General features: G+C 39.3%; 1 protein-coding gene across 7 annotated transcripts in view; it reads right to left on the reverse strand.

Annotated features, from left to right (window-relative positions):
- The window catches only part of TUT7 (terminal uridylyl transferase 7), a 54,064-nt gene that overhangs the window by 2,734 nt on the left and 24,940 nt on the right, over positions 1 to 26,390 (reverse strand). For 2 of the 7 annotated variants that reach the window (XM_080667670.1, XM_080667669.1), the window contains 13 exons: positions 26,215 to 26,365; positions 24,888 to 24,974; positions 23,968 to 24,068; positions 22,341 to 22,398; positions 19,456 to 19,559; positions 17,193 to 17,282; positions 16,683 to 16,796; positions 15,962 to 16,039; positions 15,180 to 15,357; positions 13,457 to 13,504; positions 13,286 to 13,377; positions 11,558 to 11,673; positions 9,757 to 10,082 (listed from right to left, as the gene is read on the reverse strand). In XM_080667670.1, the coding sequence (XP_080523796.1) occupies positions 9,757 to 10,082; positions 11,558 to 11,673; positions 13,286 to 13,377; positions 13,457 to 13,504; positions 15,180 to 15,357; positions 15,962 to 16,039; positions 16,683 to 16,796; positions 17,193 to 17,282; positions 19,456 to 19,559; positions 22,341 to 22,398; positions 23,968 to 24,068; positions 24,888 to 24,974; positions 26,215 to 26,365 (1,543 nt within the window). Of the gene's footprint in view, positions 1 to 7,195; positions 7,260 to 7,556; positions 7,706 to 9,756; positions 10,083 to 11,557; positions 11,674 to 13,285; positions 13,378 to 13,456; positions 13,505 to 15,179; positions 15,358 to 15,961; positions 16,040 to 16,682; positions 16,797 to 17,192; positions 17,283 to 19,455; positions 19,560 to 22,340; positions 22,399 to 23,967; positions 24,069 to 24,887; positions 24,975 to 26,214; positions 26,366 to 26,390 lie in introns of those variants that run through there. The other 5 variants (XM_080667671.1, XM_080667667.1, XM_080667668.1 and 2 more) reach the window with 5 other exon arrangements.

The raw sequence follows: 26,390 nt of genomic DNA on the forward strand, positions 1-26,390 counted from the left end.
TCAAGCAGATCGACAACAAAGAGTATCTCAGTGAAGTGAGGGTGTGGGAAACAGGTTGTGAATGACTCTCTGGGATTGCCAATCATAAACTGGCATTACTGGTACCACTGCTGAAAGGTACATACTTTTCAACCCATCATTCTAACTGGGAATTTATCCTGAGGATATATACCTAGACAAATATCTTTTATAGGGTTTTATATACATAGTGATCTTCAAACTTGGGTATATGTATTTCTGAGCTGACTTAACAAGACAAGTGGGGAAGGGGTATTAAGAGAATTGCTTGCAGCCTCTCAATTTCTATCTGAATTCTTCCTGAGAATGCCTTCATGGCTAAGGCTTTGGGCAGGTTATTAGAGATCACACCAATTTTCCTTTCCAACTCCCCTTCCACAATGCTTTTCCTACTTTCACTATAATACAAAAGACAGGCTTATCTCCTAACCATCCAAATCTTAATGTGGTACGTTGCCCTGGTGTGGAAAAACCTGGAGGCAAGGAGGCAAAGAAAATGATGAACGCAAATGCCTCTAATGAAACCCCAAAGTTTTAGTTTTTTGTAAAATTACATTAATAGCTGATGATCATCATGAACAATTTCTGATATTACATTACTATGTGGTTTTTGGTCATTTAAGGAATGAAAAATAATTAAGAGTCATTGTTATAATACATTTTCCATTCCCAAACTCTCAAAAGAATTTGTATTATTTTTAATTTGCTATCATAAAGACTACTAAGTTTTCTCAAAATTTACCAACCATAAAAACAAAAAAACAAAAATTAGAGATAATAATGATAAAGAACACTGTTTTCATTCCTGCAATAAGTAGTATTGGTCCATAGACAGATAAATGCACTGGGAAAAATCCCATCTGCTCATTAAATCATAGTCATTTTTAGTATGTAAACATAAAAAGTAATTTTAAATCCAAATTTGTAACATTTGCTTTGATCAATCACATTGTTCTAATTGTTGTAAAAACAACTTAGAAATGGCGGGGGAGAGGTCAATAGGGGAAAAAAGGAGACTCATGTAATACTTTAAACAATAAAGAATTTTTTTTTTTTTAAAAAAAAAAACAACTTAGAAAAAAATTTTATACTTTGGGACTTAAGAAAAAGCTTAAAATTCCAATTTACATAAATATTTTTATTTCAGATAAGTATGATAGAGTGATCAATAAAATGCTTGAATTATATGATAAAAATATATCATCCTATATAATAAAAGCCTAATATGCAAATTGTCCCCTCGACCAGCAGTTTGACCAGAAGGCAGGGCAGGTAAGCCCTGCCCCTGATCACCGCCCCACTTCAATGGGGGTGGGACCAACCACCTGGAACCCCTCCCCCAGCCGGCCCTGCCCCGAACGGGGCGGGCCAGCCAGACCCCACCTGGTGCATGAATTCATGCACTAGGCCTTCAGTCTTAATATAAAATTCTGTGGAAGTGAAACAAAGGTAGTCAAGGAAAAAAATGAAATGATGTAAAGTTTCTGCAATAATATTTATATTTCATTTGATACATTTAAGGCTGATTTAAAAGTTGTATTTTATAATGCCAGTATTTATAATCCCCCACACCCACAGAAATTATAAAAGCTTTGCAACTATGATGAAAAATTTAGACATCAACTTAAAAATATAAAGGAGATATATGAACTTTCAATATTTTGTGAAAGAGTATGAAATCAAAAAATGTTTTGAAGACATTGATATATCATATACTTGAAAACGGTACCTTAATCAGGAATGATTAAAGAAATAATAATATAGTGATACACTGGAATAGCAAGAATACCGGATATCTAAAAGGATGATTTACATTCATGGATAATAAGATCTCTCCACATTATTTCAAAAAATACTGGCATGGCTTAGAGGTTGAGTGTCGATCTATGAACCAGGAGGTCACACTTCCGATTCCTGGTCAGGGCACCTGCCTGGGTTGCAGGCTCGATCCCCTATGTGGGGCGTGCAGGAGGCAGCCCATTAATGATTCTCATCGTTGATGTTCCTGTCTCTCTCTCTTCCTCTCCCTTCTTTTTTTTTTTTAAATATATTTTATTGATTTTTTACAGAGAGGAAGGGAGAGGGATAGAGAGCTAGAAACATCTATGAGAGAGAAACATCGATCAGCTGCCTCCTGTACACCTCCCACTGGGGATGTGCCCGCAACCAAGGTACATGCCCTCGACCGGAATCGAACCTGGGACCTTTCAGTCCGCAGGCCGACGCTCTATCCACTGAGCCAAACCAGTCAGGGCCTCTCCCTTCTTTTCTGAAATCAATAAAAATATATTAAAAAGAAAAAAAATTGTATAAGTACACATCATCATGAGGGAGAAAAGATACCGATTAATCTATTTACTAGTACAGCATCTTTAATTTTTAAGAAATTCAAACCATGGAATTAAAGTGGAATAAATGAAGAAACAGGTAGTTCCTTGAGAAAAGTAATTTCCTTTAAAAAGTGGGGGAGGATTAAGGATCAGAAATATGTTAGGTCCTTGAGATTCACAGACTGAATAAACTATTATACATAATTATGCCAGAGTAATTAATTTATGCAAAAAAGTCAGTTTATAACCACGATTCTCTAATCTCCAAATACTCTTATCTTACTAAGAAATTTGTCCTGTAAGATAAATTACAGCAAGGTTGATACCTCCTGTTAATTACAGTAATAAGAACGGTTGCCCTGGCTGGTTTGGCTCAGTGGATAGAGCGTCGGCCTGGGGACTGAAGGGTCCCAGGTTCGATTCTGGTCAAGGGCATGTACCTTGGTTGTGAGCACATTCCCAGTGGGGGGTGGGGGGTGTGCAGGAGGTAGCTGATCGATGCTTCTCTCTCATCGATGTTTCTAACTCTCTATCCCTCTCCCTTCCTCTCTGTAAAAAAATCAATTAAAAAAAAAAAAAAAAGAACGGTGATAATTTATTGAGTGGTATGTGCCTGATACTGTGCTATGGGCTTTACATATATGAAATTAATCCTTATTGCCCTGTAAGATGCTAGTCCCAATTAATTGATAAGGAAACTGAGGCAGAGAGAGGTTCAAAACTTGCTGAGGTGACACAGCCAGTAAATAGTGGGCTGGATTTCAAACTCAAGTATGTCTGACTTTAAAAGCTCATGGCATCAACCTATGAACCAGAAGGTCATGGTTCAATTCTCAGTCAGGGCACATGCCCAAGTTGCGGGCTTGATCCCCAGTGTGGGGTGTGTAGGAGGCAGCCGATCAATGAGTCTCTCTCATCATTGATGTTTCTCTCTCTCCCTTCCTCTCTGAAATAAATAAATAAAAAAGAATGGCGACAGGTGTTAGGAGAGGACAGGGAACGTGGCTGAGTGCTTACTATAATCTGGGTGCATTTTCTCAGCACCCAGCGAGATAAATGGTGCTACTGCAATTTTATACATGAGACATCTGGAGCTCAGAAAAGTTAACCTATTGCCTAAGGTCAACACAGCTCAGGTGCAAGAGTAGGGGCTGTCCATATCAACAGGCTCTGGTGAGAAGGAAGAGCTTTGGGGAAATTTAACACTACTTATAATTGAGACATTTCACATTCATAACAACATATATAATTTGGGTAAGTTTATCATGGATAAGTTTGACAGTCTTAACAGCTGTCATGTACTTACTTGAAGAGTTTAATTTATTAAAAAGGATAGATTTTAGCTACCTATAACTGTTATTTGTATTTTTCTGGTATCACACTATTTTTTTTTTTCTGTAGTAAATTTAAGTTTTACTAGTACAGTTGCTCAAAAAATTTTTAAGTGTCAGTTTCTTACTTAGAAGATAATTACAGAAATCCTAACTTATTGTCAATCGGTAATGCCATTTTATAATGTCTAACATCTGTATTCTTCCAGCACTTAAAAAAATTATAATAAAATTCTACTTTCAAGATGTGTAAAACCTTTAGCAGGAGCAATGTTGACATAGCCCTGCAGAAATACCAATGAATCACCACCCACCACAAACCTCTGCTCTGTTCTTGCTGTATGCAGGCGCTGTTATAAGTGCTTTGACATGGATTTCTCAACATTCCTACAAATCAGGTATTTCTCTTATTATTATCCCCTAGAACAGATGAGGAAACTGAGGCAAGTGGAGGCTAGAAAATATACCATGCAATCTGACTGCAGAGCTGATGTTCTTAAGACATTTCATCTTTGGCCAAATGAACTTCTAACCTAAGCAAGAATCAGTATTTTTCCTATGTAACATGTTTTGGAAATGTTTGTTCAAGGCTGACCTTATAAAAACAACTCTTGGCTTGTTTACATATGCTAACCTTGTGACCCTCAAACTCTGAGGATCTCTGAGAAACAACCCATAAACTGCAGTGGAGTCTGTTTCCCACAGGCTTTCATTTGTTGAATCAAAGTTGCTTCCAGGGGCAGCCTGTCAACTTCCTTATCCTTCTTTCATGGCTGCTCTCATTGTCAATCAAATCATCTCACAATAGGCTCCATTCTCATTTCACTTCTGTCTATTTGATTTTGGGGGTTTTCCCAGTAGTACTTCTTTGGTTTATAAGTCCAAGAATTCTACTGAGAACAATTACAAAACCTTCCCAGCTAACAGCTGCTCCTGAATTTTCTCACTGAAGCCTCCTGTCTTTACCTTTCATGCATTCCAGTCCTCTTTTGGGTAAGGGTGGCAATTCTTTGAAGCTTTGTGCTTCTCTGTGAATCATCTGACCTCACTCTGTATACCAACCTCAATCCCCATGCCTTTGAAATTTTGATTGCAAAAAAGTTCTGATGCTATTAAAAAACCCACCACCTATCAAGTTCACGGATCATAAAAATAAATGCCTATTTCTTTTTAGATTATTTTATATGAGATAATTGACCTTGGCCCCTACAGAAGTGGAAATAGTTAAATAACTTAACAATTCCATTTACTTTTCTCCTGTTAACAGTCAACCAAACATTCCTCACTGGAGCTTTCTTAGCCTTCCCAGGTGAGACCACTGTGCCCTGGCACCCGGCTGGTGAAGCAGGGAAGAGCTCTCTTTACTGCAGGATATAGGAGGCTGCTGAGGACCTGAGAGTGCTACTTCTCAGTAACTGACATTTATGGGAGATAGCTTAGGCTCTTCACACTCTGTAACTAACACAGGCATCTCTCCAATATAAAGGCAAACAGTTGTTTGTGCATTAGCAATAATATGACACATACAAACTGAGCATACAAAATGTGGGTTGACATGATGTACAAAAATGTCAGGTTACCTTAATGAAGTTTTAAAATTTCAAAAACGTTTCTCATAAAGTACACAATCAAGTTCAAAAGACTACACATGCTTATATAATGTCCCTCCTTTAAAACGACTTTACTGAACAAGATGAGCGAGAGAGAGAAAGGAGAGAGGAAAGGGGAGCGGTGAAAGACTGATGGACACTTTTAAGCAAAGTTACTAAGGATATCAACAGGCCAGAAGTCAGAATGTTTGCATCAAATTTATAGTTTCATCCCTTCATACCAAAAAAGCTGAAAAAGTTAGTATGTTAAAGTTATTTTATTTTTCTTTTCTGTCTCAATTTCCTCCCTTCCATTTCAAGACTCAAAAGCATTATTGAAACTCTATAAAAAGGCCTGCAGAGCCTTCCACTGTCCCCTCCCTTTCAGCACCTGTCCATAGACCTGGGGCCCTGACACTTGGTGCCCATAGCTGAAGTCATGTTGCCTACAATTCCTCTCCCAGCATTTCTTACCAGAACTCCCTGTAATCACATTTTTCTCCCTTGCAGGCCAAAGAAACAGCTCTTTTCAAAGTCACCAGTGACTTCTGCATTGCCAAGTCCAATGCTTAATTCTCAGTCTACAGCTGCAGCAGACCTATGAGCAGCAATTCACGCAATTCCCTTCTCTTTTTCCTCCATTTGAATTCCAGGACCCAACTTGCTTGCTGCTTCTGCTCTCTCACCATTTTTTCTGTCTCCTTTATTTTCTACCTGAGTCTCTAAATGCTTTTCTCTTTTCTATCGGAATTTCCTTTCTAGGTGATCTCACTCAGACCCAGGCCTTTAAGTACTAAAACACACTGATAATACTCAAATTTATATCTCCAGCCTGGACCTCTGCTCTAAAGGCCAGGCTTGTAGTATATCCACTTGGCTACTTGGTATCTCTACACAGATATCTAGCCAGTTTCTTAAACTTAGGTTTCTAAAACTAAACTCTCCCCCTCCCACCCCGCCAATATGCTCTTCAGCAGAGAAAATTCAACCTCTATTCTTCTGATTGCTCAGGCCAAATATCATAGTGTCATCTCTGATTTATACTTTGTCATCCAACCTTCAAAAATCATGTTTGAAGATGCTACATTCAAAATACAGTAAAAGTCCTCACTTAATGTCATCGATAGGTGCTACCTGATCCAAACCATCTACCCTGACCTCACCTCTTACCACCCTTTCCTGCTCATTCCACTCAGTGACCCTGGAGGACAAAAACTATTTTTAGTTGTGCTGTAACAGTCGAACTCCAATTTCCCATGACTTGCCCCTTCCTTGATTCTTTGCTTAAATTTAGAAGTTACTTTATAAGAAAGGCCGCCTCCCGCTCCAACATTCTCTGCTTCCCTTTTCCTGCTTTATATTTCTTAACACCTGTCACTACGTGAAATGTTTATGTATCTCCTCTGACGAGAATGAGAGAAAGGGCTATGCTGGTTCAATGCTGTATCCTCAGTGTTTAGACCCATGCCCTGCACTTAGCAGGTGGGTGGGTGTGGGCCTTAAATATTTGTTAAAGGAATGAACAAATGACTTAGTGAGAGAGTGGAGTTCAGACCAACAATTACTTTCTTCCCTTACTTTGGTGCAGTGAATAATCTCCATAAAGGGATTACACTGTTGACAACACAGTGGCAATTTCAAAGCAGAAACAAAAAGCATGGAAGAGGGACAAATAATTCAAGACTATGTTTTCTTCTCAGGGATGGTATAAGAATCACCTATAAATTAAAAAAATACACAGGCCCAAGCCTACCCCTTGAAGAATATGATTTAGGAGATGAAGGTGGGGCAGGGTAAGTTCCCCAGTGGATTCTGATGTCCAATCCCTGTTAAAACTGCTTATTCAAAAGAAGTGTCTCAAAAGGCATGTGGTAACTATGCAGTAAGTAAAATAACACACATTTGTTGTTCTTTTTAACCCACATACCTGACTGGGGACTCAAAAACATAGTTGCTTTTTGTTTCTTTTTGTCTTCATGTAAAAGCACTGCCTAAAAAATGAAATACACTGGTTTACAAAATTGAAAGGAATAGCATCCGAAAGAGCTTTAAAACTGCAACCTTATCCGAGAGCTGAAATTAGGCATGTGGGTGGCAGAACTTTGCAAGTTACTGAAAAGCAAGACACATATGCAGAGATCCTTAAAGCATGCCCTGCCGTCCCCAGCACAGCAAGCCTCCTCACCACGCTGTGCTGAGGGCAGAGGGAGGGAGCCGGGGGTTAGCCAGAAGGAAGGAATCAGGGCCTGGGCCTGCCCAGCACCGCGAGGACCCAGCACAGAGCTGCTATCACCCAGTAAAGGTTTGCTGAATAGACAGATGCTGCAAGGCCTTCTTGCTTAGTTTTGAGCTAGATTTACCTGAACAAATGTTTCAGTTGGTCTCAAAGTACTAGGTGAAGAAGGGGATCCACATACCCAATGTGATTTAAACATACCTAAGAAAGAAATCGGCACTTTTTGTTCCTACTTTAAATTGAAAGCAGTGGCCCTGTTTTCAAACTTGCACAGAAAGATTGTCTGTTGATAGGACAGAAGCTCCACAGAATATATTGTGTGGACAAAATAATAATGTATTTGCAGAAACGAGAGGGAGCAACATAACTCTTAGATAGGAAGCAGCAGCTAATTATTTTTCATTGCTACTGGAGGAAATTAACCACACTCCAGCCCCACTCTTCCCTTATTTTACTTTTATAATATGACTTCTTGACTTAAACTGTACATACTGCATTCTGAAGTTAAGACTATAAAGCTTTTTCTTTGGTTGGATTATACCCACCTCCCCGCCAGGATGTCCCCTCTCCTCTGATTTGCTGCTGTCCCAGCCTGACAGAATCACTGCTCTAATTGTTTTGAGAGCTTCACTAGTAGATAACTTAAAACTTGCTACTAGCTAGAAGGAAGCAATCCATCCATGCTGGGGACCACAGGGGCATTCCTTCACCACTACATTGTACCAAAAAGGAACACAATGACAATGTGCTTCGAGCTATTAGTAACACAGACCTTGAGTTCCTCTGAATGGTGGCCTACAAAAATAACTGTGGTAAAACTTTATTACATCTTATCTATACTGTTTACAGTTTCCTCATCTGTAAACTGGGGATATCAATAATACCACATTTGATGGGGCTGTGGTGAAAATTACATGAAATTACCCATGTAGTTAAAATAGTGCCTGGTCTATATTAAGCACTCAGTGAATGTTAGTTATTGCTATTATTTTAAATTCTTTTAATTATATTTATCTCATATAATCATAAAAGAAAATCATTTTATTCTGGCATTTGTCCCACATTAGGGCAAAAGAGCTTGAGTTTGTCTGAGTTCTTTAGAAGTAGGGCAAGATGTATCTTTCATTAATGTTTTAAACCCTGTTTTAAAATCAATAATTAATTAAAAAATATACTCCTTTGCATATAAAGCTTCTTGTTGGAAAAAGTACAGGTGATCTATAACTTTCTTGTCTTAAAAAGAAAGAGACAAAAAAGAAAGAAAGAGACACCATATTGCTGATTTAATGAAGTGGGGAAGAGGTTATTAGTGTTCCAGGAACAATAAACACTGGAATGAACACTTTAAGGAAACTATCAGCAGTGCTAACTTTTGTATGCTATTCACAAACATATACAATTGAGGACAGAAATAGGGTACTATTTTAATTTAAAAAATGGTCTCAGAGTTTCTTTTCTAAACTAACCATATTTCATCCACATTCACAGGTTTGTTCTAAAAAAGTGAGTGTATAAACTGCTTATACATACACAAAGGCACCCTTACTCTTACCAGTCTGTTAAAAAGGTACCTTCAATGGATATTTGAGCCATTTAAGATAATATGTTAATTCAGATCCAACAACTTAAAGAGGCAAGATAATGGATGATTTTGAACTACTGACTTATGTTTTTAATCATCATACATACTGCAGAAAAATATTTAATGATAAAATCCAAAGAGAAACTCCTCCATATTCTCCTCTGCAGTTAGAACCACTATTAACCTATTTCCTTCTAGTCCCTTTTCCACGCATGTGCATGTTACGTATTTAAATAAAAATACACGTGGCTCAGTGAACACACAGTTTGGCATCCTGAGATAACCTGATGCCTCCTCCGTGGCTGGGCAGTGCTTCAACTTCAAAAGTGCCCACACTGAGTAGCGAAGCTCAGGTTACAGTTTGTTTTATGGTCACTTAGGCTACGTTTTTTTAGGTACTGGGGATGACCAGGTTTTCATTTTATTGATAATCTTATTTAAAAACTCAACCAAATTACTTTCATAAGCTTCTAAATAAAACCAGGAATTAAGTGTTTAAGACTTAACTTATAAAAGATCAGAATTAAAGGAGGGGAGGGAATCTCACATTCTTAAAAGAAATCTTTTTGAGTCATTAGATTTGTTGAAGAAATAAATAGTACAGAACTCTAAAAAGGAGATTTCCCTTGAGATGTGATCGGGAACATCAAAGTGTGACTGGTGTGCATACCTGGAGAGCCTTTGAACTGCGGGCATTCCTTTTTAATGTGCCCCTCTCGTCCACAAATAAAACAACGTTTTTCTCTCAAGTCTTTGTCATCCTGTCTCTTCCACTTTTCCACCGGTGGCCTGAGCATCTTCTCTCTCCCCAGGTCGACAACTGCCTTCGCCGGCTTGGCTTTCTGAGGCGTGTACTGCACGGGCCTCTCCTCTTTTGATGGCACCTCCCTCTCTGCACACTTGTTTTGAACTTCTTTGTCATCTTTGCTTCTTTTGTCTTTGTTCTCAGGGTATCTTTGGTTTAGGGTATCTTCCTGATCTCGCCGTCGCCTCACTCTGTAGAAAATGATATAATACTGGTAGGAAAAAAACCCAAACAGAATTCTAACAAAATAAGACAACTCTAGGTTTAGAAAATAACGAGAAACAGAGGGCATTAGAGGACAACCGCAGAATTTAACAAACTTAAATCTATTTTTTTTCTACTAAGAAGCAACCTCAGGGCTTAAGGGTGTTTTTCCTTTTCATTTTCACAATTACTCCAGTGCTCTAAAACCAGTTTTACAATTAGTGGAACTCCTTGATATTGATGTACTGAAACTTATCCTTGGGGTGATTTTTTAGAACCTTTCTGGCCTGCTTAGCATTTTTTACTAGACACTGGAAATTTGAGATGTGAAACTTTAAATACATTCATTCACATGCCCACAAAAGGGACTAGAAGGAAATAGGTTCACAAGCAAGTGATAGTTATATAAGGAGATTTAGGGTCTTAAAATATTAAAATAATTTCTTCCTTGCTCATGACCAGTGACTATTATTATTTTTGAGTAAAAAACAAATATGTACTAAATAAGAGTCTTAAATTTCACATGATGACCTGTTTTATTTTTGTTGCTGTTTTTGGTTAATCCTTATCCGAATATATTTTTCCCATTGATTTTTAGAGAGAGTGGAAAGTGGGGGGAGAGAGAAACATCGATGTGAGACAGACACATTATTGGTTGCCTCCCATACACATCCTGACAAGGGCCAAGGTTCCAACCTGCTACCCAGGTACGTGAACTTGACCAGGTATCAAACCCACGACTCTTTGGTGCCAGGGCCGATGCTCTAACCAGTGAGTAACACCAGCCAGGGAGATGATAACCTGTTTTTAAATGAGCATATTATCATCCAAGTAAAAGCACCACTACCACCCTAAACAATATGTTCAAAGTGAGCATCCACTTTGTCCCTCTGTCCTCCTGCAAACAGAAGAAAGCATGGTCACCAAGCTGAGCAGGTCACCATAGCAATATTAAGGCGTACAAGTGAAACTGTGTACAAGTGAAAGGGTCTTAGAATCTGAGACACTGTCAGTGAGTCCCAATCCCACCATGGCACACCTGTTATTGTACATTAGAAGTGTAATTGACATCCTGAAGGAACCACTTTTACTTTTCATTGATTGAAATGATTCTGAACTTCTCACCGCGGTAAAAGGGAAGCATTTTGCTTTCCTCTTTTCTCTTCCATCCCAGCTGGAGAGGCCGATAACCAAATGATTGAGTAATGATTAGGGCCATGACCAAAATTAGGAAAAGGGACCAAGACTGAGAGACTGTCACCGTTACACTGGAGTCAATTCTCATTATCTGTATGTACAGCCATATTTTAAATCACCTCATTTTCATTATAAAAAACCTTAAATTTACGTGAGAACTGCTGAATTTCCTATGAGTTTATTTTCTGTTACAACAGAACCTCATTTAAAAACTGGTACATTAAGAGCATAAAATCAAAACCACCACTTTTGAACATTTACTTACTTTCTCCTCAAAGGACAGTCCTTCATGAAGTGTCCAATTTTCCCACAAATTCGGCAACATCTATCATTTGGGGCCAGCTCTCCTTCAGTTAGCACATCTGGATCAAAAAAGTACTCCTAGGAAAACATAAATATATACAAACATGAACTATTACTGTGAGATCAAAACACAAAAACTAACCCGACAGCAATAAGGTATCTTATATCTCAACATCAACATTATCATTAACTTAATAAATATTATTTATACTGATTAATTTCAAATCTGAAACCATTATGAGGTCAAATCAGGTTAATTTTACCTAAACTCCAATTTTATGTAGTCCTTTTCATCACGCAGCACTGTTTATCCTTAACCACAAAGGTAAGCTTTTCCCCAGCACTTCTAAATAGGAGCATCACATTCCCCAGAAGTCAGCTGCCCCAGGACTCGGGGGGAACTGAGTCCAGGTACAAAGGCTTTGCTGCTCTAAAAAAAAGAAAGGCTAACATCTAATGAATTGAGGAACATGATTTGCATATACAGATTACAGAGAAAAAGAAAGAGGCTATGTGCTGTTGCTTTATTTCATAGTGGCTTCTGAAGGGAAATACCAGAAGAAAGGAAAGACAATGGTCTGGACTTTAGCCTCTTTACCAGTGAAATTAAGGTGGGGGACCAGCAGCATCAGCATCACCGGGAGCTTGTAAGAAATGCAAAGTCCTCCTGAATCAGAATCTGCATTTAACAAAATCCCCAAGTGATATGTTTGGACAAGTTTCAGAAGCACTGACAGACTACCCAGCAATATCTACAACTAGATGTACACATGCAATCAAATGCTGAATATGGCTACACACCAAATAGTTAAAATACACTTTCATTAAAAGTGTATTCAGAAGATTAATGCAGAAAACTTTTATTTTAAACATAAAACCCTCTAGCTCTGCTCTAGCTGGTGTGGCTCAGTTGGTTGGAGCATCATCCCATGCACTGAAGGGCTGACAGTTCGATTCCTGGTCAGGGCACATACCTGGGTTTCAGGTTCGATACTCAGACAGGAGGCAACCGATTGATGTTTTTCTCATATATCAATGTTTCTCTCTCTCTCCCCCTCGTCCTCCTCTCTAAAATCAGTAAAATATATTCTCAGGTGAGGATAATAATAATAATTAAAAAACCCTCTAGTTTCTAACCCCCTTTTTTCTCACTGAAATACGTTATCTTTATAATGCACTTTTGTTTTGTTTTTAATGAATGCGGCTCAATAGAAACCTGAGCATTAGTTTATATGAGAACAGACAGTTCTAGTACAGGCAGCACCATCCCATTAAGGGATGTATTACTCTTTGCAGGTACAGTAATAAACAAACAAAGGAAAGTCTAGACTTCATATGGATGCCCTTAGGCATGTGCAAACGGCTTGGCTGAGGCTGGCATGGAGCTCAATGTTGGTGGCACAGCAATGCCACCTATATGTGTTACCAAGGAAAAGCAGCACCAAAATTATAAATCTCAACCAAACTCCACCTCTGGCTATTTCTCCCGTACTCCTGATGAATTGTCTCAGAGCTGGGATGTTTTAGAAAGGGTTTTTAGGGATTTGTGTTGTAATTGTTCATCTTGGTGGCTAGACTCACCAGATATTCAGAGTATTTAAGTTATTATTGAAGTAATGTGTACAAATTAAATGTTTAATACAGGCTTTCAGAATTGTTTTTATTTTTTTTATGTCCAACAGATGCTTACCATTTTTGAGGGGTAGTCCTTTGGAAATCCTTTGACAGGAATACCAAATACTCTTCTACCATTAATAAATGCTTTCATTATAAAATTGGTCACTAAAAAGCAAAGAATAAGAGCTCAAGTAGGTGAATTAAAAAGAGATCACATGAATATTTATAAACAAAGTTAACTTACTTTTCCTTGATAATCCAGCTCCAAGATTATGATTCAAATCAAAGGGATCTAAGTAAAAAAAATGAGAATAAGATAACCAAAAAGAAAATGCAACTATTCATACAATAAATGGTTTATATAACAAGAAATTGTTACACAATTTATCATTATTAAAAGTATTAAATAACTACCTTTTTAATGATCTTCAAATTTGTTACATAGTTAGGTAACATATATTCCCAACTGTAAGGCAAGTTTTTTTCTCAAAAGTGTCCATCAGAAAAGAGGGTGTTGCTTTATATTTGAATTCTTATAAAATCTTTCACATTATGAGGAGTTGCTTTATTTTGAACAAGAAAATACTATTTGGAGAAAACTAACATTGGCCTGACATTATTTAAAATGCTAGTTTTTGAAGGCATATAGAGGTCACAAATATATTTAAAACATTTTAGAATTAAATGTTCCTGCCAATTAACAAGCTTTTTAAAGGTCACTTTAGAATATAATTCATCATGGATATCACAGAATGCATTCACATGATAAATTAAAACACACACAGGCAATAGCTACTTGGATCTCAATTTCTAGTAAAGGCTTCATATAAGCATTCCCATATGATCTTAAATATTTCCACTCAAACATCTTAGATGAGTGGATATCTGTTGTGTTCTGGAACACTATCTGTTAGATGATCCAGAAAGCAGTAGGAAGGATATAAAGCTGCTGATGTCAAAGATATATGTGGGATCTGAATATTTATCAAAATAAATGGGGATAAATCATGCTTTCTAAGTCAAAATACTTTATAAATGATTTAAAATAAATTTACATGCATGATAATTCATAAGTGAAACCTAATGTGTAGATATTTAATTATTTTCTGTAAATGCTTAAAAACATATTCAAGAAAGCAAAAAACAAAACAAAAACCACTCAAAAATCTTTTTTTTTGGGGGGGTGGGGGGAATCAACCCATTGTGATTTGATTTTCATTTTACATATTTTCACATTATAAGACTATCAATAGGTAGATGAAAGTTTAACCTAGAGCAGTGATTTTTCAACCCGTGTGTTGCCACATGAACTTTAAAACATGCAATACCTGTCTTAGTCAGGGGGACTGATCTCTTTTCCCTGAGACTGTTAAATAAAAATATGACAACAGCCAACACAACAATAGCCATTCAATGTGAATGAGTCAAAATTATACCAATTTATTTTTTGCCAAATCAACAAAAATATATTTTTTGGTGTGCTGCAGAATTTTAGTAATTAGTTTATGTGTGCCATGAGATGAAAAAGGTTGAAAATCGCTGACCTAGAGTAACACATTATTTAGGTGATATGACTCCTGATAGGTAAAAACCCTCCATTAATAGCCAATAAAGATGTTGAAAATTCACTTTTATTAGGAAGGTTTTAAAAATCCCACTTATTTTGAAGCTGGCTTATGTCTACTGTGACTTTCCTTATTCGCCACTAAGTGTTCAATGATAGTAAAAGATCTGTCATGGTGACCAGAGATGTAATGTGAGGGGCTCCACATAAAGGTACCAATCACTTAAAAGTAAGTGTTTAGGTGGGAAGCAGATGGCTCCACCTGATGCAGGCAGTAATGGGATGGTGCACTGTGCACCGCAATCAGTGGCTCCGGGTTGCCCGCCTGGAGAGATGAAGAACAATGCCCTCCTAATTCAAACTCTATATTCTATGTAACTTTAAGTTTTGATTCTATTTGTACCTTCAATAACAATGTATTTTGAGGTCCACTGTTTCTTAAAAGTTGTAAGCAGACTTTTTCTTCTGATGCTAATAACATGTTCTTTAAAATCAAAGTCCTCTGTGTAGAAACGAAGAAGTCCCAACCAGAGCTGCCCAACAGATTCTGTATTATTTCCATATTCTGGCCAATAGGTGGGCTAGAAACAGAAGAAAACAAGGGATATCATGCCCTATAGTAAAGTGTTAATGTCAATATTCACTTGTACCTTATGAAATAAATATGGACTTATTTCTAATTAACTAGAGTTTAAATACACAAAATATGTAATTACAAAACTTTTCTTTTACATTTTAAAATACCACCTACATGAGTTTATTAATCTTCAGCCTATGACTTGGAGATAGGGAGAGCTCAGGGTTTTAATATCAAACCTCAGAATGCATGTTAGTGGAAGAATCTTGAAATAAACTTTAAGAGCCTTGGTGATAATTAAAAGTCTTTCCAAGCTGTGTACAAAAATCACCGAGCAAATATTCGTTTATTTGGAAAAAACTACCAAATTATTTGAAATTATTAGGCATTAAAGAACCTGGATATAGTCCCTAAAAACTCACTGGGCTTAAAAATGTTTTCAACTTCAAAGGAAGCATTTGTATATGCTCGTTTTTTCACTATCGTAATACAAATAACTATAGCAAATGATAATATAGTTGTTGACCATCTTTCTACACTACAGCATAGTATAGCTAACTTTTAGTCAAGGATGTTAAGAAAAAAATCTTTACTATTAAAATACGTACCAGTTCATCTATTTGATCAAAAAAATAAATATTCCAGCCATCAACAAATATTTCAGGTTTCTTTTCACCTTTGTATATCTGCAATTAATTTTTAAATTATTAGTATGGATTACAAACTTGATGCACTGATACAAAAATTTTAGAAAAATTGTTAAAATTTTAACTACAAAACCAGAGAATTTTTTAAAAATATATTTTGATTTCAGAGAGAAATGGAGAGGGGAAGAGAGAGAGATAGAAACATCAATGATGACAGAGAATCATTGATTGGCTGCCTCCTGCACACCCCTCACTGGGGATTGAGCCTGTACCCTGGGCATGTGCCCTGACTGGGAATCAAACCATGACCTTCTGATTCATAGGTCGATGCTCAAGCACTAAGCCATGCTGGCTGGACTACAACCAAAGAATTTTTGAGAAGGAAGAACGCTCAAAATATCACCCAGCTTTACAGATAAGAAATAGAATTTACTTTATTTTATTTTAAAAAATATATTTTATTGATTTTTTACAGAGAGGAAGGGAGAGAGATAGAGAGTTAGAAACATTGATGAGAGAGAAACATCTATCAGCTGCCTCCTGCACACCTCCCACTGGGGATGTGCCCGCAACCAAGGTACATGCCCTTGACCGGAATCGAACCTGGGACCTTTCAGTCCACAGTCCGTCGCTCTATCCACTGAGACAAACCGGGTAGGGCTAGGATTTACTTTATTAATACCTCTTGAAGGACAGGAATGACTGGTGGATTCCTCTGCTGGAGAAAATATAGCACCATAAGTGTGTATGCATATGATGATAAGCTGCCTCTGGATGCATCACCAATATCACACATCTGGAGGGAAGGAAAACGAGGAGCACAAAGGAAAGATTACCAATGTTTTCTGCTTGCAGCTATTCTGTTAACACTAAAAGTAAGTGCTTCTACAGGGCATTAATATAATAATTACATTTTCAAATGCTAAAATATGCCAACAAAACCAAGTAAGAAAAAAAAAAAAAAACCCAAATAAAACAAAGGACCCAACAAAGCAGTGGAACAATCAGTCATAGCAAGATCAGATAATCATGTAAAATTTAAGACAAAATTTTAGCTTGCTGAGTAGGGCTTCCCAAATAGTTAAAAGAAGCTTTTTGACATGGCTAGTCTTTAAAAAAAGAGACCTGTTTTCAACAAGGTCTGAAGATGCAATAAAATTTCCTGATAAGGTAAAACTGAAAGCATACTCACCTTTGTAAAAACTTTCATGGTATAGCATAAATATTTCACTCTGGGATCAATGGCTGAATAAGCAGATAAGAGCCTTGTGTTATGAAGGGCCTGTTAAAAAGGAAATGATACTATAAGGCTATCATTTAGAAGAAAAAGTTTTAAGCTAGAATATTCTGAAAAGGCTATACTGTAATTCATTTTAGAATAAACATACTTAGACTAAAACTAGCATTTCTTCCCCCCAAATAAGCTTCGATAATTTAAGAGATATTAAGAATTGTAAATGACATTTGATTTCATGATTTCCATTATGTTACTAGAGGACCCAGTGTGCACCAGTGGGGTCCCTTAGCCTGGCATGCGCCCTCTTGCAATCTGGGACCCCTCGGGGGATGTCAGACTGCCGGTTGCGGGGATCAGGCCGAAACCGGCAGTCCGATATCCCGAGGGATGTAGTAGTGCCTGAAGCGGCAGGTGGCCGGGGAGGAGCCCGAGCCCAGCCCAGGCAGGGTGCTGCACCGCTCCCGCTCATCCTGGCCCCGCTACACCTGCTGTCACCGCTCGGCAGCGCTGCTGTGGAGATGGGAGAGGCTTGCACCGCCGAAGCTGTGCTCGCCAGCCATAAGCCCAGCATCTGGCGCCTGTCAGTCAGCTGAGCGGCACTCCCGCTGTGGGAGCACACTGACTAACAGGGGACAGCTCCTGCAGTAAGCATCTGCTCCCTTGTGGTCAGTGCAAATCATAGTGACCGGTCAAACAGTCGCTTAGAGTTTTACATATATAGACTAGTCGCCCTGCGCACGAATCCGTGCACCAGTAGCTCTTTGTGGGGCCTGGCCGCTCTGCACCCGCTGCCCAGAGGCTCTCCACAGCCCAGAGGACCATCCGCGGCCAGGCGAGGAATGCTTGCCTCATCAGTGGCCGCCCCCCGGGACTTGGGGACTCTGGCGGGGCTGAGAGGACTGGGTGCCGCCATCTTTGTGATGAGTGACAGTTAACCTGCATATTACCCTTTTATTAGATAGGATGTCCTTAGTGTAAACATTCCTAAAAAATAAGGGCTATTACAATAATCAGTTTCCTGAATATAATGAACAACCTAAACTGATGAAAAAAATAGATCCAGAGATATAGAAACATCGAACAGGCCAGTGAAACCTCAGAGGGAAGGTGTGTGTGTGTGTGTGTGTGTGTGTGTGTGTGTGCGTGTGTGTGTGTGTAAGAGATCAACCAAAGGATTTATATGCATGCATATAAGCATAACCAGTGGACACAGACAGTAGGGGAGAGGGTGAGGTCATGTGCTAGGGGTTGGGAGCAGCTGGGGAGAGGTCAATGGGGGAAAAAAGGAGACATATGTAATACTTGCAACAATAAAAAATTTAAATAAAATAAAAAAATCAGTTTCCTGTAAGTAGATAGATGATTCCCCAACCTGCCCTGGCATTGCCCTTAGGGGCCAGAGAGGTGCCATAAAGCCCTGAAACAAACCAAGTGTGAAACCAGGTACACACACACACACACACACAATCACACACACTCACACACACACACACACACACACACACACACACACACTCACTCATGCCGGAAACCGATCATTGTCTCACTAATTAGAAAGGTGTGGACAAGGAACCTTGGAAGGCTGGTCAACCTTGAAGCTCTGAAAGGTCAGAGCCAACCACTCCCTATCTAATTGAGACAATGGTAATTGAGGCAACTTCCCCATCTTGTAATCATGTAAATCCTTACTGATATGATAATCCGCTTATTACCTGCTTAAGGGCTATGGGTGTTTCCCAAAGCTGCTTAAGGGTAATGGGTGTATCCCATAGCCTCAATAAAAGGGATAGCAAGGCCAGAGCCTAGAGGTAGTCCTCCCACTAGAGGTGGGCTCCCGCCTGGCCCCCCAATATTTCCAAATTAACTCTTTTCCAAGTCTCTTTTCATTTGTGTGCGGCCTTCTCCAGAACCCGAACCCTGAACCGGAACCCTGAACCACGCGGGACGTGAAAGGGGTTCCCACACACTCACACACACACTCACACTCACACTCACACTCACACACACACACACTCCAAAATTAAAAAAGTTCAAGCCAAACCCAAGTGCCTGCCACTCTGACCTAATTTTAAATGAATACCCCCAGCCTCAGATCACTGCCAGGCACCGAGCAAGCACTAGTAACTACTGAAAGAATGAATGCAATGGAATGAATGGCTTGAGAGACATCTGTTTCCCTTAATCTCTCTAGAGAAGCCACTTAGAATGTCTATCTTACCAATGTGTTATACAAACTGATGTCCACTTCCAGACCACTTCTCAAATGGTAGAACTTTACAATTGGCACCTTTGCTGTTGTAATAGGCAAGATGTTTCTCAGACCTAGGTTGAAACAAGAGAATATCATTAAATACAGCAGGGCATGGAAGCTTTTATGTCAGTGGTTCTCAACCTTCCTAATGCCGGGACCCTTTAATACAGTTCCTCATGTTGTGGTGACCCCCAACAATGAAATTATTTTCGTTGCTACTTCCTAACTGTAATTTTGCTACTGTTAATGAATCGTAATGTAAATATCTGTGTATCCCGATGGTCTTAGGCTCTACAGCAGCGGTTCTCAACCTGTGGGTCGCGACCCACAGGTTGAGAACTGCTAGCAGGGTTGCTAGTGGTTCTGAGGGGGGAGTATCCCTTAGAGAGGGGGGGTGTCCCTCAGCCCAGCATGCACTGTCTCCAATCTGGGACCCCTCGAGGTCGCTAGCGGTTCTGAAGGGGAGGGGGTGTCCCTCAGCCTAGCATGCACCGTCTCCAATCTGGGACCCCTCGAGGAATGCCCGACTGCCCAGTGGGATCGGGCCTAAACGGGCAGTCGGACATCCCTCTCACAATCCAGGACTTCTGGCTCCCAACTGCTCGCCTGCCTGCCTGCCTGATTGCCCCTAACTGCTTCTGCCTGCCAGCCTGATCACTCCCTAACCACTCCCCTGCTAGCCTGATTGCCTATAAATGCCCTCCTCTGCTGGCCCGGCCACCCCTAACTGCCCTCCCCTGCAGGCCTGGTCCCCCTGAACTGTCCTCCCCTGCAGGCCTGATCCCTCCCAACTGCACTCCCCTGAAGGCCTGATTGCCCCCAACTGTCCTTCCCTGCAGGCCTGGTCACCCCCAAATGCCCTTCCCTGCCATCCTGGTCCCTCCCCCCCCAACTGCCCTCCCCTGCTGGCCTGGTCCCCCCAACTGTCCTCCCCTGCAGTCCTGGTCACCTCCAACTGCCCTCCTCTGCCAGCCCGGTCTCCCCTAACTGCCCTCCCCTGCAGGCCTGGTCCCTCCTAACTGCCCTCCCCTGCTGTCCTTATCACCCACAACTGCCCTCCCCTGCTGGCCATCTTGTGGTGGCCATCTTGTGTCCACATGGGGGCAGCCATCTTGTGTGTTGGAGTGATGGTCAATTTGCATATTACCCTTTTATTAGATAGGATATCAATATAATATGGATGTAAACTTAACTTTATTGTTATTCCCACTTTACAGATGAGTAACTGAGTGCTAATAATGAGGTTGAGTGACTTTCTGAGATCACATAGCCAGCAAGCGGGGGAGCCAAGATTTAAAACCAGAAAGTCTGATTCTAGAACCCCCAACTACTTTGCTATACTGCTTCCGAAGTAGACAGCTTTTTCTCCACCTACTTCTCATTCTAGAACTTGACACTGTTAACCTTAATGACACTTATAAGTCCATCCTCTAGGACTTAGTCACAGCACATCATCCTGGTTTATTTTATCCCAATGGCTCCTTTTTCAGTGTCCCTCCTTAATTTCTACACACAGAAATTAAAGTGTAGTCCTCAACTTCTCTAAACAACAATTCCCTTGGCCTCTCTACTTTTCTCTTTCTTGGCTTCTCTACTTCTCTCTCGTTAAGGCTTTCAATGCAAAACTTCTATTCTGTTCTACAATCCTGATTTGACAACTCCATATTTTTAGTTTCTTACTAGAGTGCTACCTCTTGGAGATTATACTTTCATGGCAAACTAAACACCTCCACACTGGTGTTCTCTGCAAATATTCCCATTTCCCAAATACCCAGACATCAGCCTGAACCCTTACTTCCTACTTGTAGGTACCAAATCTAAGACATTTTCCTTTGGAACCTCTGATCTTTTCCTTTTCGGACCACTTGGACCTGGACCAGGTCTTTCTGCTCTGTCACTTAGGTTATACCCTCCAACAGAGACAATGCTAGTTGCCTAAAAAGCTCAAGTTATGTTTTTATTGGGTTCCTCCTCTCCTGCAGAAACTTCAGTGGCTTCTTAATATCTACAGACTTTACCTTACCTCCTCATAGTTTCTACTTGAAACTCCTCTCTAAATGTATCAATCTTCTCACTGTTCTCCAAAATATACTACACTCCATTTTAAGGAAAGACTTCTCTTCCTATTCTTTTCAAATCATATTCGTCATCATTTGAGATCAGAACAAGGCCATCTTTTCCACAAACCTCTCCTATGCAACAATTTCCCATTTTCTCCTCAGAAGTTATTTAATACTTACTAATATTAATAAGATGCCAATTCTGCAAATATAGTATAAATAAGCCATGATGCTGTTTTATTGGCATTAGTAAATTCTAACTATGCAAAATACTGATTTGGCTCAGTGGATAGAGCATAGATAGTTCTGCGGATAAAGGGTCCCAGGTTCGATTCTAGTCAAGGGCACATGCCCAGGTTGCAGGCTCCATCCCCAGTAGGGGGCATGCAGGAGGCAGCCAATCAGTGATTCTCTCTCATCATTGATGTTTCTCTCTCCCTTCCTTTCTGAATAAAAAAAAAAAAAAAAAAAAAAAAAAAAAAAAAAAAAAAAAATGGGGGGCGGGCCTGGTCCTTTAAAAAAAAAAAAAGACGAAAATATTTTTAGGACTCTTCCTCTCTCTCTGCCTGCGCCCTCTTCCTTTAGGCGTGTCTCTTTCTTTCCTTTTCCTAAGCTCCAATGGCCATTCTTTTGCTTCTGTAGCTTGTTTCCTGAGCCCATGCAGCCCAGCTAGCTCACTTCCTCCATGGCTCATTTCTACCTCTGTGATTTTCTCAATAAACTTTTGCTTGTAAATAAATAAATCTATTTCTATATCTAAATTTATACTTAGAAAAAATTTTATAGAGATACCTGAATGTTTTTTGAGGACTCTGGCCAATTCTTCAATAGTTCTTACACAGTCCAACCCCTGTAACAAAAATGGCATAAAGTACTGAAACAAAAATGGAAAATAGGTTTCTAATCCTGTTATAAATAGTTTCTATTACCTTCAGAAATAATGAAATTAATTTCAACTCTTTTTTTTTTTTCCCTTTTAGGTGAGCATTAATTAGTATACATAGCAAATATCCTAAAGATACACCCCCCTCCCCCAAATACAGCCTACTTACTAGTTGCTTTTGGAGGCTCAACAGAGGCTGAAATTGGAGCCTCCAGAAAAGTCTCTGAACCAGTGAGGACCTCCATTGTTCCCTCTGGGTAATTATGTCACCAAGAAGTACCCTATGTGCCAGCATAAATAAGAAGGAGTTTCTATGCCCTAATTCATTCTGGGTAGCCCTTCCTTATAGTTTCATTAAGAGCTGATGAATTGCTGTGGAGAGTGATTAAGCTCAGATTATTTTTCCATAGGACTAGACAAAAATATAATGTACAAAATGAAAATCATACAGCAAATATGAATATTTCTAATAGATCATACTTAAAAATATTTCGGCTGACCCTTTCCAACATAGGTTTTTTTTTTTTTTGAAGGTTATATATGACCCACAATACACTGAAATTTTATTTTAGAAATGCCTTCAAAACTAGTTTATAAATCATGTAAAAATTCCATCTTGATGTACATTAAAGTCATTCTATGTATCGATCCCAGTATTACTTATCTACCTTATTCACTAAAGTTGGGCTAACTTGGCTATCTTCCCAAATCAGATACATCCTCAAAGACAGACTTGAAACTAAGAAAAGGCATAAAAAGATCTTGGGCAACAGCAGCATCACTCATGTGGATATACAGTATTTGGATTGTTGCTAAATATCTTTTTAAGAGTAGGGATTTGGTACTTCTCAGATTTTATACCTTTTCACAGTATTTTTATTTCATTTTCACCAGAGCTGGCAAACCTTTTATTTTGTGGATCATATAGTCTGTTGCATCTACTCAGTTCTGCAGTTAGAGTGAAAGTGGCAGTAGAGTATACATAACTGAAGGGGTGTGGCTATGTTCTAATGAAACTGTATTTACAAAACAGGCAGTGGGCAGAATTTAGCCCATGGACCACAGTGTTTGCTGACTCCTGACCTACATGATCCAGGCTGATGTGCATAACAATCTCCTGAAGCAAAAGGACCAGAATTACCATTTCCATTTTGTAGATTATCAACCAAAGACCACATGTATAGGGACTGATAAAACCAAGTTTGTCTTGAATCCAGGTCACTGGACTACAAGTTCAGCACTCTTATCATTATACCACAGTACTGCTTTCTAATCTAAGCCTAGCTGCTATACCAATGGGACACTGGAGAGGCTGGCTTGGCTTTCTAGAATTCCCAGAAGTTGCTTTCAAATTCACTTTGTATTCCAGGTTGAAAGTATAAGACTTTGTAACCCTTACATCCACTCTAAACTTCTTACTATATTTGGTCAGACAGACTGTGTCCTGATAAATTTGGAGAACACCGAGCTATACTGTCAGTCAAAGTTATCAAATCACACTGCCACAGCAAATGGAAGTTTATGTGGTCACTGTACCTCAGCAGTTTCAAGTCCATTAATTGTCATACAGACGTCAAGATCACTCTGTTTGAACCCAAATCCATTTTTGGAGGAGCCAAACAAGCTCAATTTAGTTCCTGTTAGGGATATATGAAAAGTAATAACTAATTACCTGATTACATTTAATTTTTGGATCAAAAGGTCCTGCTCATAAATCAAAATACCCAGTTAACTATCCTATATTAATCACCTAATTATGTCCTTATTAATCAGTCATTTATTGTATTTTTCTCTCAAACTTTACCTTAAATAAATACAAGTTCTACATGGCATGAAAGATTACCAAGTGCCACTTTATTCTTAAATGTAAGGATATTGCCTGGTCAGCGTGGCTGTCATTGAATGTTGACCTATAAACCAGAGGTCATGTTTCAATTCCCGGTTAGGGCACATGCCCAGGTTGCAGGCTCGATCCCCAGTGTGGGGTATGCAGGAGGCAGCAATCAAGGATTCTCTCTCATCACTGATGTTTCTATCTCTCTCTCTCTCCCTCTCCCTTCCTCTTTGAAATCAATAAAATAAAATAAAAATAAATAAAAAATGTAAGGCCATTTTGAGGAAAATGTGGATCTCCTAAACATATTTAATACTGTAAGCTTACTACTTTCTAAATAGACTTTTTAGAGGTGTGAACTTTGACTCTAAACATAGTCCTCAATGAAATTCACTTCGAGGCATCTGCTAAGAGAAATCCTATAGGCAGCTGTCTTCTCTGTTGGGAAGCTAGGACTGAGCCGACCAATGGCCACCCTAGGCATGCCACACACTGAAGCCCTGTCCCCATCACTGCAAGATTATGTTCTCTTTCTCAAAATTAGTGTGACTGTAACACATGGACGCTTTCTGAAAGGAAGGTCATGCTACCCTTCTTTTCTTAAAGGTAAAAAGTTAGTTACCTGGAAACTCCTGTCTTATGAAACTTTCTAGGTTTTGCCGAATATGTTCACGAGCTTGATCTTCTAAAATAGTAGGGGAAAAATCCTCTGTTTAAAATAAAGAGAAACATTCAGAAAAAATGATGTTCACATTCTCTGAAAACTATATGAAACCTAACAGGCTTAAAGAAAAAAAAACACCCTAAATTTTGTGTCTTCTCAGTAGAAAGCATGTAAAATAAAGAGGATGCCTTTAAAAAAAGATTCTACCACCAAGAACTGCTTCTGAAATGGAAAGTAATCTGAGAAGTACTGCATTTCAGAGACCCAGGACTCTCTAAAGGGCAGCCTTCAGGGAACTCTTCCAGAGGGCGCACACAAAAGTTTGTGAGCATGTGTATCCTATATAATAAAAGGGTAATATGCAAATTGACCAAATGGTGGAAAGACCAGAACACCCTCAGCCCCTCCCCCCCGGCTGGCCCCACTCCCGAGAGGTTCCCCCTAACCTGATCAGGGGCGGGGCTGGCCAGCAAACCACCTGTGGCCCCTCGCCCCAGCTGGCCTACCCCTGATGGCCCCTATCGGGCAGGCCAGCTGGACCCCAACAGTGCACGAATTCGTGCACCGGGCCTCTAGTGTATATATATATTCAAGGAGGACCTACAATTTCCTTTCATAGGTTATAAACTCCAAAAAGTCTTAAAAAGTAAATCACTTGTTAAGAATGGTGATCTTTTAGCACACAGACACCTCAGGATATAGCACCGTGATGCATCCAGTTCTCTAAGTAGCTGCATCCCTTTCTTTTAAAAGATTCTTCTTAGTAGAAATTTAAACCTCTGCATACCAGTGCTTCCCAAAACCAATGCTTCTTAAAGTGCTGTTATGTAGGCTATTAATTACTGTTAACCAAAAGTATTCTATGCTCAATTTTGGAAATGTGGGATTAAGGAGTTAAATAAATTCTTTACCATAACATTTATCAAAAGCCTTTATTATGCTACTGTGCCCTGTGCTCTCTGAGGGAACAGTAAGTAGAGTTATTCCCTACTTGACCTGTGGAATACTTCTTGTCACAAAACACTATTAACTGTACCTAGAAACACATTTCAAGAAACACCACTTGGGAAACGATAGTACTCTAATCTTAAGCCTTTAAAGATCTTCCTTCCTGTCTTTAACAATTACTTATTATGTATCCCAAATGGAACAGGAGACAAAGAACATTGGATACATTGGGGAACGGAACAGACTTAGTCCCTAGAAAGCTAGACGGTTAGTGATTCAGGTGACTCTTGAGAAAAAACATCAATTTAACAAATCAAAAGAAATGTTAACAACTTACTATAACACTGGATACAAACTTGATCTAGGATATTTGTAAATTTGGGTGTCAATGGTGGCAAAGGTTCCAGCTGGATTCTTTTGAAGTCGTCAGGGCAGTCCTTCTTTAGATGACCCTCTCGTTTGCATAAACTGCACACTACTGTAGGGGACTGCAGGAGGAGGGCAAAGCAAAAC

The sequence above is a fragment of the Plecotus auritus genome (genome assembly GCF_963455305.1).
Source record: "Plecotus auritus genome assembly, chromosome: 5".
NCBI classification, from domain to species: domain Eukaryota; kingdom Metazoa; phylum Chordata; class Mammalia; order Chiroptera; family Vespertilionidae; genus Plecotus; species Plecotus auritus.